The sequence below is a fragment of the Artibeus jamaicensis genome, unplaced genomic scaffold (assembly GCF_021234435.1).
Source record: "Artibeus jamaicensis isolate MK-2021 breed Jamaican fruit bat unplaced genomic scaffold, CSHL_Jam_final contig_3182, whole genome shotgun sequence".
NCBI lineage: Eukaryota > Metazoa > Chordata > Mammalia > Chiroptera > Phyllostomidae > Artibeus > Artibeus jamaicensis.
The window spans coordinates 4,766,262-4,782,824 of NW_026521742.1; the positions used below are offsets into that span (position 1 = coordinate 4,766,262).

At 42.4% G+C, this 16,563-nt stretch overlaps 1 protein-coding gene across 5 annotated transcripts in view; it reads left to right on the forward strand.

The window, feature by feature from the left end:
- The window catches only part of GTF2IRD2B (GTF2I repeat domain containing 2B), a 74,729-nt gene that overhangs the window by 14,177 nt on the left and 43,989 nt on the right, over positions 1-16,563 (forward strand). For 3 of the 5 annotated variants that reach the window (XM_053663476.1, XM_053663474.1, XM_053663475.1), the window contains one exon: positions 15,028-15,131. In XM_053663476.1, coding sequence (XP_053519451.1) covers positions 15,033-15,131 — 99 coding nt within the window. In that variant the 5' untranslated portion in view covers positions 15,028-15,032. Of the gene's footprint in view, positions 1-2,867; positions 3,310-15,027; positions 15,132-16,563 lie in introns of those variants that run through there. The other 2 variants (XM_053663477.1, XM_053663473.1) reach the window with 1 other exon arrangement.

The following is a 16,563-nucleotide window of genomic DNA, read 5'->3' on the forward strand; positions in this document are numbered from 1 at the left end:
AAAAGCTTATTAGGAATTTTCACATTTATGTTCATGAGCGATAAGGTCTGTGCTTTACCTCTCTTGCAATGCCTTTGTCTGGTCTGGATATCATGGCAATGCCGGAACCATAAAATGAGTTAGAAAGATTTCCTTTTCTTCAGCTTTTGGGAAGATTGCTCTTTACCTTACATGTGTAGTAAAAATCACCAGTGAAGTCATTGAGGTCTGTAATTTTCTATGAAGAAGAAGGCTGAAGGCTGTAATTTTTAACTAAATTTGAATTTCTTTGATATAGAGTTATTCAAGTTATCTATTTCTCTTAAGTGAGGTTTGGTAATTTGTCTTTGAAGGTATTTGTCCATTTCACTTAAATTGGCAAATTTAGTGCCAAGAACTTGCTCATCATTTTCCTGTATGACGTATTTTGCTTGTTTGTTTTTTAGTTGTTTGTTGAGAAACATTTTAGAACCTGAACTCTTACTCTGAGATGGAGTTATTGGGCCACTTTGAGCAGAGGCATCAAATGAGTTCTTAGTTACAGAATTCTTCTGGATGCTGTATTAAGAATAATCTGAAAAGGGTTAAGGGTACAATCAAGGAGAACAATGGGTAAAGTGGTACTTAATTACAAAAGACTATATTGGCTTGGACCAGTGCAGTGGTAGTGGTGGCCAGAAAATGGTAGAATCTTAAGTTAGAGCTGATTGAACAGTTGGAAGAGTTAGTGTTGGGTATGAAAGAGGTAAAGGATGCTTTTAAGGTCTTCGTCCTGAGTAACTGGAAGAATAGAGTTTCAATGAGAAAGGAGAGACTGCAGGAGGAACTGAGGGGAGGGTAAGGCATGTTCCCTTTGAGATGCTTATTTAGCCTCCAAATGTAGATTTCAACATAGGCAGTTGGTTGGACTGGAGTTGAGGGGAATGGTTGGTGCTGGAGATACATACTGAATCATAACCATTTCGATGGTATTTAAGGTCCCAAGACTGGATGAGGTCATCAAGGGAGTGAGAGCAGGTGGGAAAGAGATCCAAGATTAAACCCTGAGTTAGAGTTCTATTCAAGGTTAGGTAAGGGTGGAGAGGACCTGCAACAAACTGAGAACAGCCAGAAAAGTAGACAGAACAACAATCAAGTGTGGTTTCTTAGAAGCCTGGAAGTGTTTCAGAGGTTGTAGTGATTGGTTATGTCAAATGCTGATAGATCAAGTAATTCATGGACTGAAAAATGACTACAGATTTAACAATGAGAAGGTCACTTGTAACCTTGGAAACAGCACTTTTAATGGAGTCATGTGGGTTAACTGGAACTGGTTCAGGAAAAAACGAGATCCCTGACTGCCATGGCTCAGTTGAATGGATGTCATTCTATTAAGTGAAAGGTCCCCGTTCCATTCCTGGTCAGGGCATATGCCTGGGTTGCTGGTTTGGTCCCTGGTTGGGGCAAGATGCAGCCAATTGATGTTTCTCTCCATTTCTCCCTCCCTTCCCCTCTAAGAAAAATACCACCTTTTAAAAAAAGTAATGAGAGAAATTTCGTATTTGTTAATTCCCCTACTCACTAAAATGTATAGGTAAACGCAAACCCCACCGTTTGAAGACCTGGGCATAGGGGCAGGTTTGACTTGCTGGCTGCACTCGTTCCCAGCTGAGGTAGAACAAAGCAGCGGTCTGACTTCAGCTATTGCACTGGACTGTTTCATGCTATATTTTCATATTTTTGTACTCTTTGTTGGTTTTCCTGTTTAAAATGCCTCTCAAGGTGCAGTGCTAAGGTGTTTTCTAGTGTTCATAAGCACAAGAAGGCTATGATGTGCCTTATATAGAAAATATTTGCTAGATAAGCTTCCTTAGGCATGAGTTACAATGCTACTGGCCATGAGTTCACCTAATGAATCAACCATATATAGTAAATAAGGTATCTTTAAACAGAAACACACATATAAGATATATTGATGGGGTCACGAAAATGTAATGACCAGAGCCTGGAAGAAGCCTAACCTTGTATTTCCCCTGGGAGCAACGGTTCAGCATTTGTTATGATTTTATAGCACAGAACTCTACCGAATAAGAATCAACCCTAACATAACAAATATTTTCAAACATCCTTTTAAAATTTTATTTGATTTTAGAGAGAGTGTAAGGGAGAAAGAGAAACACCAATTTGTTATTCCACTTATTTATGCATTCATTATCTGCTTCTTGTATGTGCCCTGACTGGAGATCAAACCCACAGCCTTGGTGTGTCAGGACCCTGCTCTGACCATCTGACCCACCCAGCCAGGGCCAAACATCTCTTTTTTAAATGATGTCAAAAAGGCAGGTACTTTCTCAACTAATTGTTAAATTATCTTTACCTTGAAAGTCGATGAAAAAAGAAGAAATCAGCCATCTACTGGGAAGCATATTTTTGATAGCCACCTAAAAATTATCAGCATATTTGGGACACATCTTTTTACAAAAGAAAATAAGTATTAGAACACATATTAACTTCAAGACGGCGGTTACCTTTTGTCAAGGAAAGGCAGAGAAATGAGGCCGTTCTTCAGTTGTCTGTATTTTCTTCATATAAAGAAAGCATAATATCCTAAATCTGAACAATGGGTAAAAGTTTTATTATCCTATTCTTTTGACATATTTAAAATAAATATGTAACTAACTCAATCAGATTAAATAACACTATTGTAATACTTGACTATTTGTTAAATTGCCATCAACTGATGGATAGCTCTTGACTGGTTGGCTATATCACTGGGAAGGACACAGCGTGTCCTGACACAGTTACAATTTATAAAAAACAACTCTATGGCTTTAAAAGGCAGCTTCACTGGGCATTGGAGTTTATGACCTCACCCCTCTAAAGCTACACATTTCAACCATACGAAGCACATGAAATAACCGCTAGAAAGTACGTCCACGTTTGGGGGCGGTATCCAGGGATTAGACCGGACACGTGCCAGCAGTCGATCAAAGATTGGAGAGGGATGAACATGTCTGGCCTTCAGCTAAACAGGGCTGAGAGCCTGCGAACAAACTCAGTGAGCATCTGAACTGGATTCGGCATCACCGGAAACGGCAACTCCCACTTGGGGCGCTGCGGACACACGAGTTGAGGCTGCCTTCCAGGAAGCCAAAAAAAAAAAAAAAAGGGGGAGAAAGAGAAAAAGGAGGAATAGTGGGTGGGAAGCAGGCCCTCGACCGCCATTCACACGACGCGCCCCCCCAACTCTTCGCCGCCTCGGCTGCCGCCCTTGGCCTTTGGCCGCTCCCCGGTTGCCTAACCCTCGGACCTCGCGGCCCGCCGGCCGCTGCCCACTGGCTGGGACCTCAGGTGCGTACCCTGCCCCCGCCGCCATTAAGAGCGGGTGCTTTTCTTTAAACTTTCTCCTTCTGCGGACCCTGCGGCTCCGAAGGGGACGTTTATGGAGGCCGCCCGTCCAGGCGCACGGAGAGACGTGCCCTGGAATAGGCGCGTGCCCTGGAATAGCTGGCTCAGCGGGAGCCGAACCCCTTTGCTCGAAGGTAGGGCACAAGGAGTGGGGGTGGGGCGAGGAAGCCCTGTTGTGGGGGCAACCGTCTTACGCACAGAACGCGCATTCTTCTCCCTTCTGATTGGCTGGTCGGAGCGGTGGAGGTGGATGCTGCAAGCCCAGGGCTTTCTGCGCACGCTGCCTGTGAGCTCACAACCAGTATAATGTACGCGGGAATCTCGCGCTGCATGAAGGCGTGACTGATTGGTTAGACGAGGGGGCGGGGCTTCACCTGTTGCTTGGTAACGGAGCCCAGGTTCCATAGTGAAGATTCTCTGACTGCCCCTCACATTTCGCTTACCCGTTAAGGAGTGATCCGCCGCATGGGGTTTGTAGTGGACTAGGTCAGCCCGGTAGTCTCCAGCGGTCTGGTGGCAGAAAATAAACCCAGAGGCACCAAGAAGAGTTTCTCGCCCAGGACTGCAGTCCTTCACTTATGGTTTAAAGACAAAGTGAGGAAAAGGCTCTCAGAGCTTCAGATTCCAATAGCAGTCATTTCCTATGCCCCACCTTAACCCCTTGCAATCACTAATGTGCTGTCTCTATGGCTCTGACTATTCTGAATATTTTCCTTAGATTTTTTAAAAGATTTTATTTATTTTTATAGAGAGGGGCAGAAAAGAAGAAAGAGGGAGAGAAATACCAATGTGTGGTTCCTTTCCCATGGCCCACACTGGGGACCTGGCCTGCAACCCAGGCATGTGCCCAGACTAGGTATCGAACTGGCCACCCTTTGGTCCGTAGCCCACACTCAATCCACTGAGCTACACCAGCCAGGACCTTAGATGGTTTGATTGGTTCTTTTTTATGGCTGAATAATCATTGTATGAGTATACCACACTTTCACTTTCTGTCAATTCATGTCAGTTTGGTTTGTTTCCATTTTGGCTATTGTGAATAGTGCTATGAGCATTTGTATATGTGTTTGTGTGTATATATGTTTTTAACTCGGGTATATATCAAGAAATGGAATAACTGGGCCAAGTTTTGTGTTTTAAGGGGGAAATTTTTTACAGTTTATTTTCATGCTGGTAATTTGAAGTAAACATGTTGAGATAGAAGGTTGGAGATTGTTCAGAGCTGCAACTAAAGAATTAAGCAGCCTTTTCTTCCTCTTTCTCTTTTCTTCTACTTGGGGAGGGAGGCTTGATCAGTGTGACTAGCCACCTTGCCTTCAGTGGACACAGGGCTTGGCACCGGCTGCAGCAGGTGTTACTCTGTGGTGGCGATTGGGAGTGGGTCACGGTTCTTCCCTCCTGCCTGTTGTTTAGCCCCTGATGTTTGCTGCCCAGAGCTTTGCCCACACCTGCTGGGACAGTTTTTTTCCTCATTCTCAGGCTGCAGAACTTGCTCAAGTGCCCAGTTGTTGGCTCTATGTTCCCACATGCCCTGGAGCAGTCGAAGAGTGTCTGGCTTTCATTTTACCTTTCTTACCTGCTATTTGCCTTATCTGTGCGGGTCCGCCTCACTTGAGTGTGCAGGAGGTGGGTTTTCATCTTTGTTTCCTCCCTGCCCATCCTGCCAGTATGTATGTTTTCACATATGAGGTGCTCAGTACATTTTTGGTGGTGTTTTTTTAACTTTTGTCAGTGTATTTGGCTAAGCTAAACTTCTTTATCATTTGTTAATCATTTAAATTTTATTGAAAATACATGTTACTTGTATTTCTTTTCCATACTCGTGTATCATTCCAGAATAGAAAGACTACTTTGTGAAATTTGTTATTCTTTTTAAAAATTTTTTCGAGTTTTATTGAGATATAATTGACATATATTTGTTTTAGATGTCCAGTGTAGTGATTTCATAATACGTAAGTGTTGTGAATATGTATTTGTAATATTGCATATTTGATAATATGTAAGTGTTGCTACAGTAAGAGTAGACATTCATCACCTCATATATTACAATTTTTTGTTCTTGTGGTGAGATCTCTTAAGAGCTACTCTGTTTGCAACTTAATACGGTATTGTTAACTGTAGTCACCATGCTCTACCTTACATCCCGGGACTGACTTATTTTAAACTGGGAGTTTGTACCTTTTGACCGTCTCAGTACATTTCCGTTGAATGCTGAACTCTGGAGAAGGTGGCATCTCAGGAACTTGTTAATTAAAAAATCAAGATCTTAGAGACCTGAAAAATTAACCTTTGGAAAGGAAAATTAGAAACACTCTAAAAAATAAACCAGGCCTCCATTTCAAGATTTCAGAGGTTTGATAAACATAGTGGATGACATTCCAAGTGGTAAAAATTGTGAGTGATGGAAATGAATTCTAGATCAGAGATGGGCAAACTTTCTCTGTAAAGGGCCAGATAATATTTTCAGCTTCGGCAGCATGTGCTGTCAACATGCATACAGCCCTGCCTTGGTGGGAAAATGGCCATAGACAAGATGTAATGTTTTGGTTATTACATATTAGGGGCGTGCCTATTACATATAAGGGGCGGAGCCTTAGGTGTTCACCAGGATGGGGCGACCCAGTCGTGCTGGGTTGTGATGCTGTAGGTGGGGGCAGGGTCAGAGAGGGGCAGTGGCGTTTGTTCCACTCTGTCAGATTTCTGTCCCCTCTGCCGGTTCCCACGAGCAAATTGGGTCCTTCTGGTGCTGGTTCCCAAGGTTTGTTCCAATAAAGCTTCATTGACAAAAACAGGTGGCAATCTGGATTTGACCCACAGACTGCAAATTGTTGACCCCTGTTCTAGATTTATCATTAAAATATTTGTCAAAAAGGTGAGGCAGTCCTCAAGGATTGCTAAGGGAACTATGTGAGATTTGAGAGTCTTTTTTAGTTTACATGCCAGTTTCTAAAGAGCAAAACATTAAATATTATATAAAATCTGTGATAGAAAAGAAGTTAATTACCATATAGACTTTGGGAGATTTTATTCTGCAGCACAAGCTTTTCTTGTCAAGAATTTTTAGTTTTATTAGGATGAAAAGATTTTTTTCTCAGGGAAATGTATAGTGTTGGGGGAAACCCCATGTTAGCTTATAACCATGTTTCTTTTTTTTAATGTTGTAGTAAGGCATGGTGTGTTCTAAGTTAAAAAATATAAAAGACAAAGTTTCTGCCTTCATTCATTAAGTAAAAGATACAAACAAAGCAGTAATTATAAAATATCAATTTTAAAAAATTTTGCTGGTATCCTAGTTGATACCAACTAATATCATTTTGAGATCCACCTACTTTCGTTCAGCCTATTCTTTTATTCTCTCAAAAACCAAAGTTTGACATCACAGTCCTCTTAGGGGTAACAGTGGTGTAATTAGCAGAAACAATTATCTTTACCGCTAGCACTAATAGATACTGATCAAGCCGTTTACTTTTGTGTTTTAGAGTAAGGCTCTGTTGAAGTCTTCTCTAAGGAAAGAATTGTGTGAAATAATAGACAATGGAGTCACAGTATGGTTGAGCTGTAAAAATGAAATGAGAAGAATACCTATTAAAATATTTTAGGCACTTTCTGCCATTCCAACATAGGAGCATCTGCCTTAGCAGCAAGCATGAACTGGGGACCTGGAATTTGCCAGTCCCTGCTTGAGTAGTCTTTCTGGGACAGATACTTACCGCTCCCTTGGATAACTTGGATGATGCTTGAATTTACCTTTGGGTGTACCTACTTCCATTGTAAATAGGACTCTGCTGTATGAGACCTTGTCTGTATTTTTTTAAAACAGTGTTTGAAGTTGTTTATTCTGAAAGATAATGGTCAAGAATACCAGTTTCTTTCTTTTTGAAGATTTTATTTATTTATTTTTAGAGAGATGGCAAGGGAGGGAGAAAGAGAGGGAGAGAAATATCAATGTGTAGTTGCCTCTCACATGGCCCCCACTGGGGACCTGACCTGCAGCCCAGGCATATGCCCTGACTAGGAATCAAACCAGCCACCTTTTGGTTCTCAGCCCACACTCTGCATCTAAAATTCACTGAGCTACACCTGCCAGGGCAAAAATACCAGTTTCTTAGTCATAATTTTAAATATCAATAATGTTCTGAAGAGTTTTGGTAGTAGGTATATCTTTATAACTTTGTGCATTTACCCACATTAATGCTTTTTTTAAAACAAATATTTGCATTACTTTAAATAAAAAGTGAACACATGTTTAATATATTTAGTTTATTTTATAAAAATCTCTGTGAGATATCCATAACTTCTATGGGAAAATTTTAATATTTCAACCTAGTAATGCAGTTAATTTAAAAAAATACAAGAAATTGGAAAGAAAAGTCTAGTTTTGCCAATGGATATAGTTTGAATAAAATAGAAATCATTTCAAGTTTTGCCTCTTCACATGAAATTATTTCATCTGAATTCTTTTTTTAATATATTTTTCTGATTATGCCATTACAGTTGTCCCATTTCCCCCCTTCATTCCCCTCCCCCTACACACCCTCCCCCACCGTTCCCCCCTTTTGTTTATGACCATGTGTCACAAGTTCTTTTTTTATTTTATTTTGTTATTGATTATGCTGTTACAGTTGTTCTATTCCCCCCTTCATTCCCCTCCACCCTACCACCCCATGCCCACCATTACCCCCCCTTTAGTTTATGACCATGTGTCTCAAGTCCTTTAGATTCTATATTTCCCCTACTATTCTTGCCCACCTTCTATTTTCTATCTACTGTCTATGCTACTTATTTTCTGTACCTTCTTCCCCCTTCTCCTCCTCCCACTCCCCTGTTGCTAACCCTCCTTGAGATCTTCATTTCTATGTTTCCACTCCTGATCTAGCTGTCCTTCTAGTTTGCTTTTGTTTTAGGTGTGGTTGTTAATAACTGTGAGTTTGTTGTCCTTTCACTGTTCATGTTTCTTTAACTTCTTTTTCTTAGATAAGTCCCTTTAACATTTCATATAATAAGGGCTTGGTGATGATGAACCCCTTAAACTTGACCTTATCTGAGAAGCACTTTATCTGTCCTTCCATTGTAAATGAAAGTTTTGCTGGATAGAGCAATCTTGGTTGTAGGTCTTTGGATTTCATGACTTGGAATACCTCTTTCCAGCCCCTTCTTGCCTGTAAGGTCTCTTTTGAGAAATCCACTGACAGTCTGATGGGGACTCCTTTGTAGGTGACTGTCCTCTTAGCTCTTGCTGCTTCTAGGATTCTCTCCTTCATTTTAATTTTGGCTAATGTAATGATGATGTGCCTTGGTGTGTTCCTTCTTGGGTCCAACTTCTTTGGGACTCTCTGAGCTTCCTGAATTTCCTGGAAGTCTATTTCCTTTGCCAGATTGGGGAAGTTCTCCTTTATTATTTGTTCAAATAAGTTTTCCACTGGTGGCTGTGCCTTTCCCCTTTCTGGTACCCCTATAATTCGGATGTTGGAGCGTTTAAAGATGTCCTGTAGGTTCCTAAGACTCTCCTCATTTCTTTGAATTCTTGCTTCTTGACTCTTTTCTGTTTGGCCATTATTTGCTTTCTTCTGGTCCACTCCATTGATTTGAGTCCCAGTTTCCTTTTCATTGCTATTGGTTTCCTGTGCAATTCCATTCATTTCAATTAGTTTCGCCTTCATATATTTGTCTAATTTGTGGCTATAATCATCCAGTTCTATGAGGATCCTGATCACCAGTGTTTTAAACTGTGTGTCTGAGAGTTTTGCCATTTCTTCATTGCTTAGATTTATAGGCTCTGGGGCTTTGAGATCTTCTTGAGCCATTTTTGGTCTTTTCGCGCCCTTTAAGTGTAAGGAGCGGAGCCTTGGACTCCCAGGTCGCTGGGTTGTGACGCTGTATGTGGGGGCGTGGTCAGAGTGGGGAAATGGCGGCCCCCTCTGCTGTTTCCTGCGGCTGGGTGAGGAGAAGAGCCTTAGGTGGTTCACCTGGGCCGGGCTACCCAGAGTCGCTGGGTTATGACGCTGTATGTGGAGGTGGGGTCAGAGCAGGGAAATGGCAGTGCCCTCCCTGCCGCTTGCCTCGGGGACCCGCTGGGTCCCGGTCCAATCGCCCACTCCCTCGCTTGTCTATCCGTGCACAAATGCGAGACCACAGTCACTGGCAGCCCTGCTCCCTCGCTGTTTCCCCGCGGTTGCTCGCTTGGTCGCTTGCTCGGTCGCTCACTAGGTCCAACCCTGCACCTAGATTCCGCGCGCCTGAGTCCGTCTGACGGAGTTTTCCTGTGCAACCCCACTCCACCAGCTGCTGGTTTCGCCCCTTACCGGTCAGGCTGAAGAATTTGTTAACAGACTTCCGAAAAGTTCGATTTTCTGTGTTCTGGCTATGTTTTCTGTTGCTAATATTTAGTTGCCTCTAAACTTGGTTGTGTGAGAAAGCATGGATATCCACCTTTGCCTCCATCTTGGTGGAAGTCTCACAAGTTCTTTAGATTCTATATTTCCCCTACTATTCTTGCCCTCCCCCCTGTCTATTTTCTACCGATCGTCTATGGTACTTATTTTCTGTACCTTCTCCCGCCTTCTCCTCCTCCCACTCCCCTGTTGCTAACCCTCCATGTGATCTCCATTTCTATGGTTCCTCTCCTGATCTAGCTGTCCTCTTAGTTTGCTTCTGTTTTAGGTGTGGTTGTTAATAACTGTGAGTTTGCTGTCCTTTCACTGTTCATCTTTTTTATCTTCTTTTTCTTAGATAAGTCCCTTTAACATTTCATATAATAAGGGCTTGGTGATGATGAACCCCTTAAACTTGACCTTATCTGAGAAGCACTTTATCTGCCCTTCCATTCTAAATGAAAACTTTGCTGGATAGAGCAATCTTAGATGTAGGTCTTTGGATTTCATGACTTGGAATGCCTCTTTCCAGCCCCTTCTTGCCTGTAAGGTCTCTTTTGAGAAATCAGCTGACAGTCTGATGGGGACTCCTTTGTAGGTGACTGTCCCCTTATCTCTTGCTGCTTCTAGAATTCTCTCCTTCATTTTAATCTTGGCTAATGTAATTATGATGTGCCTTGGTGTGTTCCTTTTTGGGTCCAACTTCTTTGGGACTTTCTGAGCTTCCTGGATTTCCTGGAAGTCTATTTCCTTTGCCGGAATGGGGAAGTTCTTCTTTATTATTTGTTCAAATAAGTTTTCCATTCATGGCTGTTCCTCTTCCCCTTCTGGTACCCCTGTAATTCAGAAGTTGGAGCGTTTAAAGATGTCCTGGAGGTTCCTCAGCCTCTCCTCATGTTTTTGATTTCTTGTTACTTCATTCTTTTCTGTTTGGTAATTTTTTTTCTTCCTTCTGGTCCACTCCATTGATTTGAGTCCCAGTTTCCTTTCCATCACTATTGGTTTCCTGTGCATTTCCCTTCATTTCAATTAGTTTAGCCTTCATATGTTCCTCTAATTTGTGACTAAAATCAACCAGTTCTGTGAGCATCCTGATCACCAGTGTTTTGAACTGTGCATCTGAAAGGTTAGCTATCTCTTGGTTGCTTAGATTTATTGGCTCTGGGGCTTTGAGCTCTTTTTCTGCTTGAGCCATAATGTTTTGGTTAGGTCGTGTCTATTATGTATGAGGGGCGGAGCCTTAGGTGTTCACCAGGGCGGGGGGACCCAGTCACTGGGTTGTGATGCTGTATGTCGGAGTGGGGTCAGAGAGGGGCAATGGCGTTTGTTCCACTCTCTCAGATTTCTGTCCCTTCTACCGGTTCCTATGAGCAAATTGGGCCCTTCTGGTGCTGGTTCCCAGGTGTGTGGGCTTGTGCACCTTCCAGGACCCTGTGGGTCTCTCCAACGATCTCTCTGTGAGCCTGGGAGCATCTCCTGGCACCTCAACCCTGAAAGTCTTTCCAATTGATGCTTCAGGCTCTGATTCCCATCGCTGTGGCCCCCCTGGGTTGCTCGGTCTGTCTCACTGCTCGCTCCTTCACTTGGTTTATCTGCACTCAAACGTGTGACTGCGGTCAGCCAGCCGCCTTGTGCCCTCACTGGGTCCACCCGTTGCCACCCCATGCCTGGGATCTGCCACCTGCACTCCTGTGCTCCTGAGCTTTTGGGTCGGTTGCCTGATCTTTCCTGCCCGACCCACTCCACCGCTGACTCCGCCTCTCTTACCGGTCTGGATGAATGGTTCGTTGTCGGACTTCCGTCCAGTTCAATTTTCTGTGTTTTGTCTGCGTTTTTGTTACTAAAACTTTGTTGTCTTTAAACTTGGTTGTGCAAAGAGGTACAATGTTTCCACCTACACCTCCATCTAGGCCAGAAGTTTTGATCTGAATTCTTGATGAAACATTCTAGATACTGATTTTCCCAAAAGGAATTACATACTACTGACCATATAATTATTAAAAACAGAAATGACCATATAAATGATATATATTTAGGTCAATTTTAAAATGATTTTTAAAAATCTGAAACAATCTTGAACTTACAAAAAATTGCAAATATAATACAAAGAACTTTTATTTGTTTTGAACTACTCAAGAGAAATTATCAACCTGAGGGCACATCACCCCAAATACTTGACTATGAGTATTCTACAAACAAGAATATTCTCCTTCATAACAGCAATATTACAATCATAATTAACCTTAATCCATTATAACACTAAAACCTCATTAAGTTTTCTTAAAGACTTTATTAATTTATTTTTAGAGCAAGGGGAAGGGAGGGAGAAAGAGAGGGAAACATCAGTGTGAGAAACACTGACCAGTTGCCTCTCACACACACCAGGGGCCAAACCTGCAACCCAGGCTTACGCCCTCACCTGGAATGGAACCTGTGACCTTCGGCTTGTGGGACAATGGCCATCCAACTAAGCAGCAATGGCCAGGGCTCCTCATTAAGTTTTACGGTTGCCCAGTAATGTTCTCTACAGCAAAAGGGAAAACTTTTGCACATCACACATAAAGCTCTTGTCTCCAGAATACATAAAGAATTCTATAAATTCAATACAAAAATAAGGAAGCAGTCCAGTTTTTAAATGGACAAAAGATTTGAACAGGCATTTCAGCAAAGATGATGTATGGATGGCAGATAAGCATATGAGAAGATGCCCAGCACCATTAGACACTGAAAACACGAACTTCAATCACAAAGTGGTATCGCTGCTCACCCATTAGAAGGCTAAAGTTATTTTTAAGCTGTTAATACTCTGTGTTGACAAAGATGCAGAGCAGCCGGAGTTCTCCTGTATCAGTGAGAGGGACACTAAGTGGTACACTCACTTTGGAAAACAGCTTGATACTTTCTTGCAAAGCTAAAGAAGTAGTTACAATTAGACCTAGCAAACCCCTTTCAAGTATTTACGCAAGAGAAGTGAGAACTTAGGTACTTAGGTTGACACAAAAACCTACATGTGAATTGTTTTAGTGGCTTTATTCATAATCATAAAAAAACGGCAAATAACACAAAAGTTCTTTAACTGATGATATAAATTGTGTTGCATCCCAAAAGTGGTAAGCTCAGTGATAAAAAGAAACTGATACAGTGAACAGCACAGCGTGAGAGTCCATGTATGTGACATTCTGGGACAGGCAAAACTACAGGGACAGAAACCGCTCAGTTCTGGGTGAGGGACAGGCCATGAATTGACTGCAAAGAGTCATGGTTTTGGGGGTGATGGAACTATCCGTCCTATACCTTGGTTTTAGTGGTGGCTACAGACTTATATTTGTCCAAACATATAAAACTATACACTAAAAAGGGTGAAGTCACTATATGTAAATTATACCTTAATTAAATTTTTGTGACATGAACAGGTATTTCACCTTTAATAATCAAAGAAATGAAACAATTCTAATGATGCTCTAGTTTATATCAGTTAAAAGAATTTTTATAATATGATAAAAACGTATTCCTTTACTTAACAGAAAAGAGCAAACCGTCATTTTGACCATTTTTCTTCTTGCTAAGTAAAGCATGCAGACATGGACAGCGTCTGAGCTCAGAGATGATGCCTCCGACCGCTTCATCGGGAGACCTCTGAGCCTGGAGGTGGTTTTAAGGCCACACCACGCCATGTCCTCATGATGTTTTCCATTTCACAAAGCGCCCGTGTGGGCACATTGTGTAACGCACCCTCCGGCACCTGAGAGGGAAGGGAGTGCTGTGACCAACCTCACCTGCAAGGCAGGGTGAACGAGGACTGTCCTGGCCCGGACATGTGGTCACTCTAATCGTGGGGCACCTGCCCCTTGGAGGTGCGTTATCTAGGGCTTCAGTGTGCCGGTGTGCCTCTCCGCTGTGGCCCAGCCCTGCTTTGCCGTGGTCCAGCTGCACAGCCCTGACAGGCCCCTCCCCACTCTCGGTGCTTTTGTGGGAGTGATGTTTCCCTTAGAGGGTGTGCGAGTGTTGAATTGGATTATGGGAGAAGCACTGGCACCTAGTGTGTGTTCTCTGAGTGTTAGTCTTCTTTTTCTTCATCCAACCTCTGTTTTATTTCACTTTATTTTTTTATTTCATTTGATTGTTTTTTTATTGTATCTTTTCCATTACCATGTATCCCCCTTGTATCCTCCTCCACCCACCTGACTTCATCTGATTTTTAAAAACAGCTTTGTTTAGCTAAAATTCTCACACCACACAATTCGCCCATTAAAGCGTACGATTAAATGGTTTTTCACGTATTCAGTGTTGGGCAGTCATCACCACAGTCCACTGTGGAACATTTTCATCACGCCCTAAAGAAACCCTGTGCCCTGTAGCTGTCCCTCCCCTCGGCCCTGAGCCACCACTGATCTCTGTCTCTGCAGATTTCCCCATTCTGGACATTTCACTTGGATGGACTCATAAAATGTGGGGTATCCTTGATTTTAACGTGAGGGGGATCAGAAATAGAGGTGAAGGTGGCTGACTTAGTGTCTCCTTCACAGAAGAAGAGCCTGGGTGCAGCCCACTGGGGGCGCGGCGCTGGGTAGCCTGGGACCCGCGACCTGGCTCTCCCGGCAGCTGGTTCTGCGGGGACCAGCACATCCTGCCTGGGACCCCGCGTAAGCTTGCATCAGCAGCCTGGCCTGCTTTATGTACCTTTTCGTTACAAATGTAACTAAGCCTACTATGGCAGGGGCATGACAAGTATTAACTGTTGTATGCTTTATATTAAAAAACATTCTATGGTATTAGAGAAACTTTTTCAAAGAAAAATTTCAATGCTACCGATATAGACTTTGGCAAAATTTGAAGTGAGCTTTTAAGTAGGAGAAGTCCTAACGGAAAAGGAAAAGGGATTTTGTCTCCCTGTCTTTAGTGTGCAAACCCCCACATCTCCTTTTCCTGTGTATGTGAACGGGATTGTGGTCCCTGGCACTGCCATGCTGAAATCGGACAGAACCTCACTGGGTCAGTAAGGGCCATTTCCTTCCCCAGGTCAGCTAGGAAGTAGCTAACCCGCTTCTCTGGCATAACCCCTGAATTTACTTTGTGAGGAGGTGATTGATGTCTAGACTGAGTGGAAAGTACACTATGTGAAAGTTAGCATTTCTATACAGAGGTCTTGGGTAAATCACTTAATGTCTTTAAGTGCCAGTTTCTTCAACACTCAGGAGGGTTTGAACGAGGTCAGGGGAGGACCCTAAGTGTGTGTTTAGCAGGACACTGGGTTTCTCTCACCCACTTTCTTCTTACTTCTCTTGCACAGGGATCATGGCCCAAGTAGCAACGTCTGCCCCGCCCATCGAAAATGAGGCATCCTCTGAGAGCAGGATGGTGGTCACGTTCCTCGTGTCTGCTCTGGAGTCCATGGTGAGACAGTCTACGGTTCTGTAACACGAGCGGTGTTTGGGTGGCTGTAGAAATACCAGAACTGTGACACTGCAGTGTGGTGTTTAATATTCAACTTGGGTTTGCCTCCTGTTGGTGTGCACGCACCCTTCCTCACTGAGGGTAACGGGCTTGTCAGATAATTCTTTTAATTCTCTTTTTTTTTTGCTTTTCTTACATTATGGATATAATGATATAAATTTAAGCTTTCCAGATCTGAAAATTTAATGAAGGCACTTGTATCACCTTGTTTGAGAATATATTTTGTCTAAATTTAAAAGTAAATTAATAAGCCACTAACATGCATCTGTTTACATCCAAATGTAAATTTTACCTTGTGTGTGAGAATTTGAGGCTAAATTTCTATACCTCAAAGTGTCTGATCACAAAATACTTAACTGATTAAAGAAGGGAAAACCAATAACTTTATAAAAGTGGAGAAAGCCCACAGACAGCCCCTTAGTCGAGTGATAAATGGGACAGAATAACATCGTGTGTCTCTTGCTGCGATGCACTTAGAAGGAGCAGACCCAGTTCTGTGGCATTCCCGCCCAAAGTGCACAGCCTGAATCTGATGAGGAAACATCATACAAACCCAAGTTAAGGGACATTTGACAAAATAATGGACTGGACTTACATAAATATCAGTGCCACGAAAGTCGAAGAAACTGTTCCAGATGGAAGGAGACTGAAGAGACAGGATACCAAATAGAAAATGGGACCCTGACTTGGATTTCTGACCAGAAAAATACATACGTAGCTATTTATTTGTTTTTATTTTCCTATAAAGACTATTAGTGGGTCATTGGCGAAATGCCAAGCACACACATAACCCTCACATACACCCATGTGTGCTCACACACAACACGTCCACCTGTCATACCCGAACTGCGGGAAACCAAGTAAAGAGAATTTTGAAAACAAACCGTGTTACGCTGAACACTGCCCTCCCCAAAGATGTCCATATCCTCTTCCTGAGCCTGTGGATGTGACCTGATTTGGCGAAAGGAACTCTACGGACGTGATTAAGTGAAGGCTCTTCGGATGGGGAGATCATCTTAGATATCTGGGGGTAAATAAAACTGTTTTTCCTAAAAACAAAAACAAAAACAAAAAAACTTGGAATAAGTTTTATTTTTATGTATTTCAGTAAATAATGTTTTGGTTTCTTCAGGTAAATATCATCAGTGGCGTTCTGGGTCCTTCTTTGTCTCTTGCTATATATAGCCTTTTGTTTCAAAGTCTATTTTGTCTGGTACAAGCATTGCTGCCCCAGCTTTTTTGTTTTGTTTCCATTTTCATGAAATATCTTTTCCATCCCTTTACTTTCAGTCTCTGTGTGTCTTTTGATCTGCAGTGAGTCTTTTACAGACGGTATATATGTGGGCCTTGTTTTGTGATCTGTTCAGTTCAC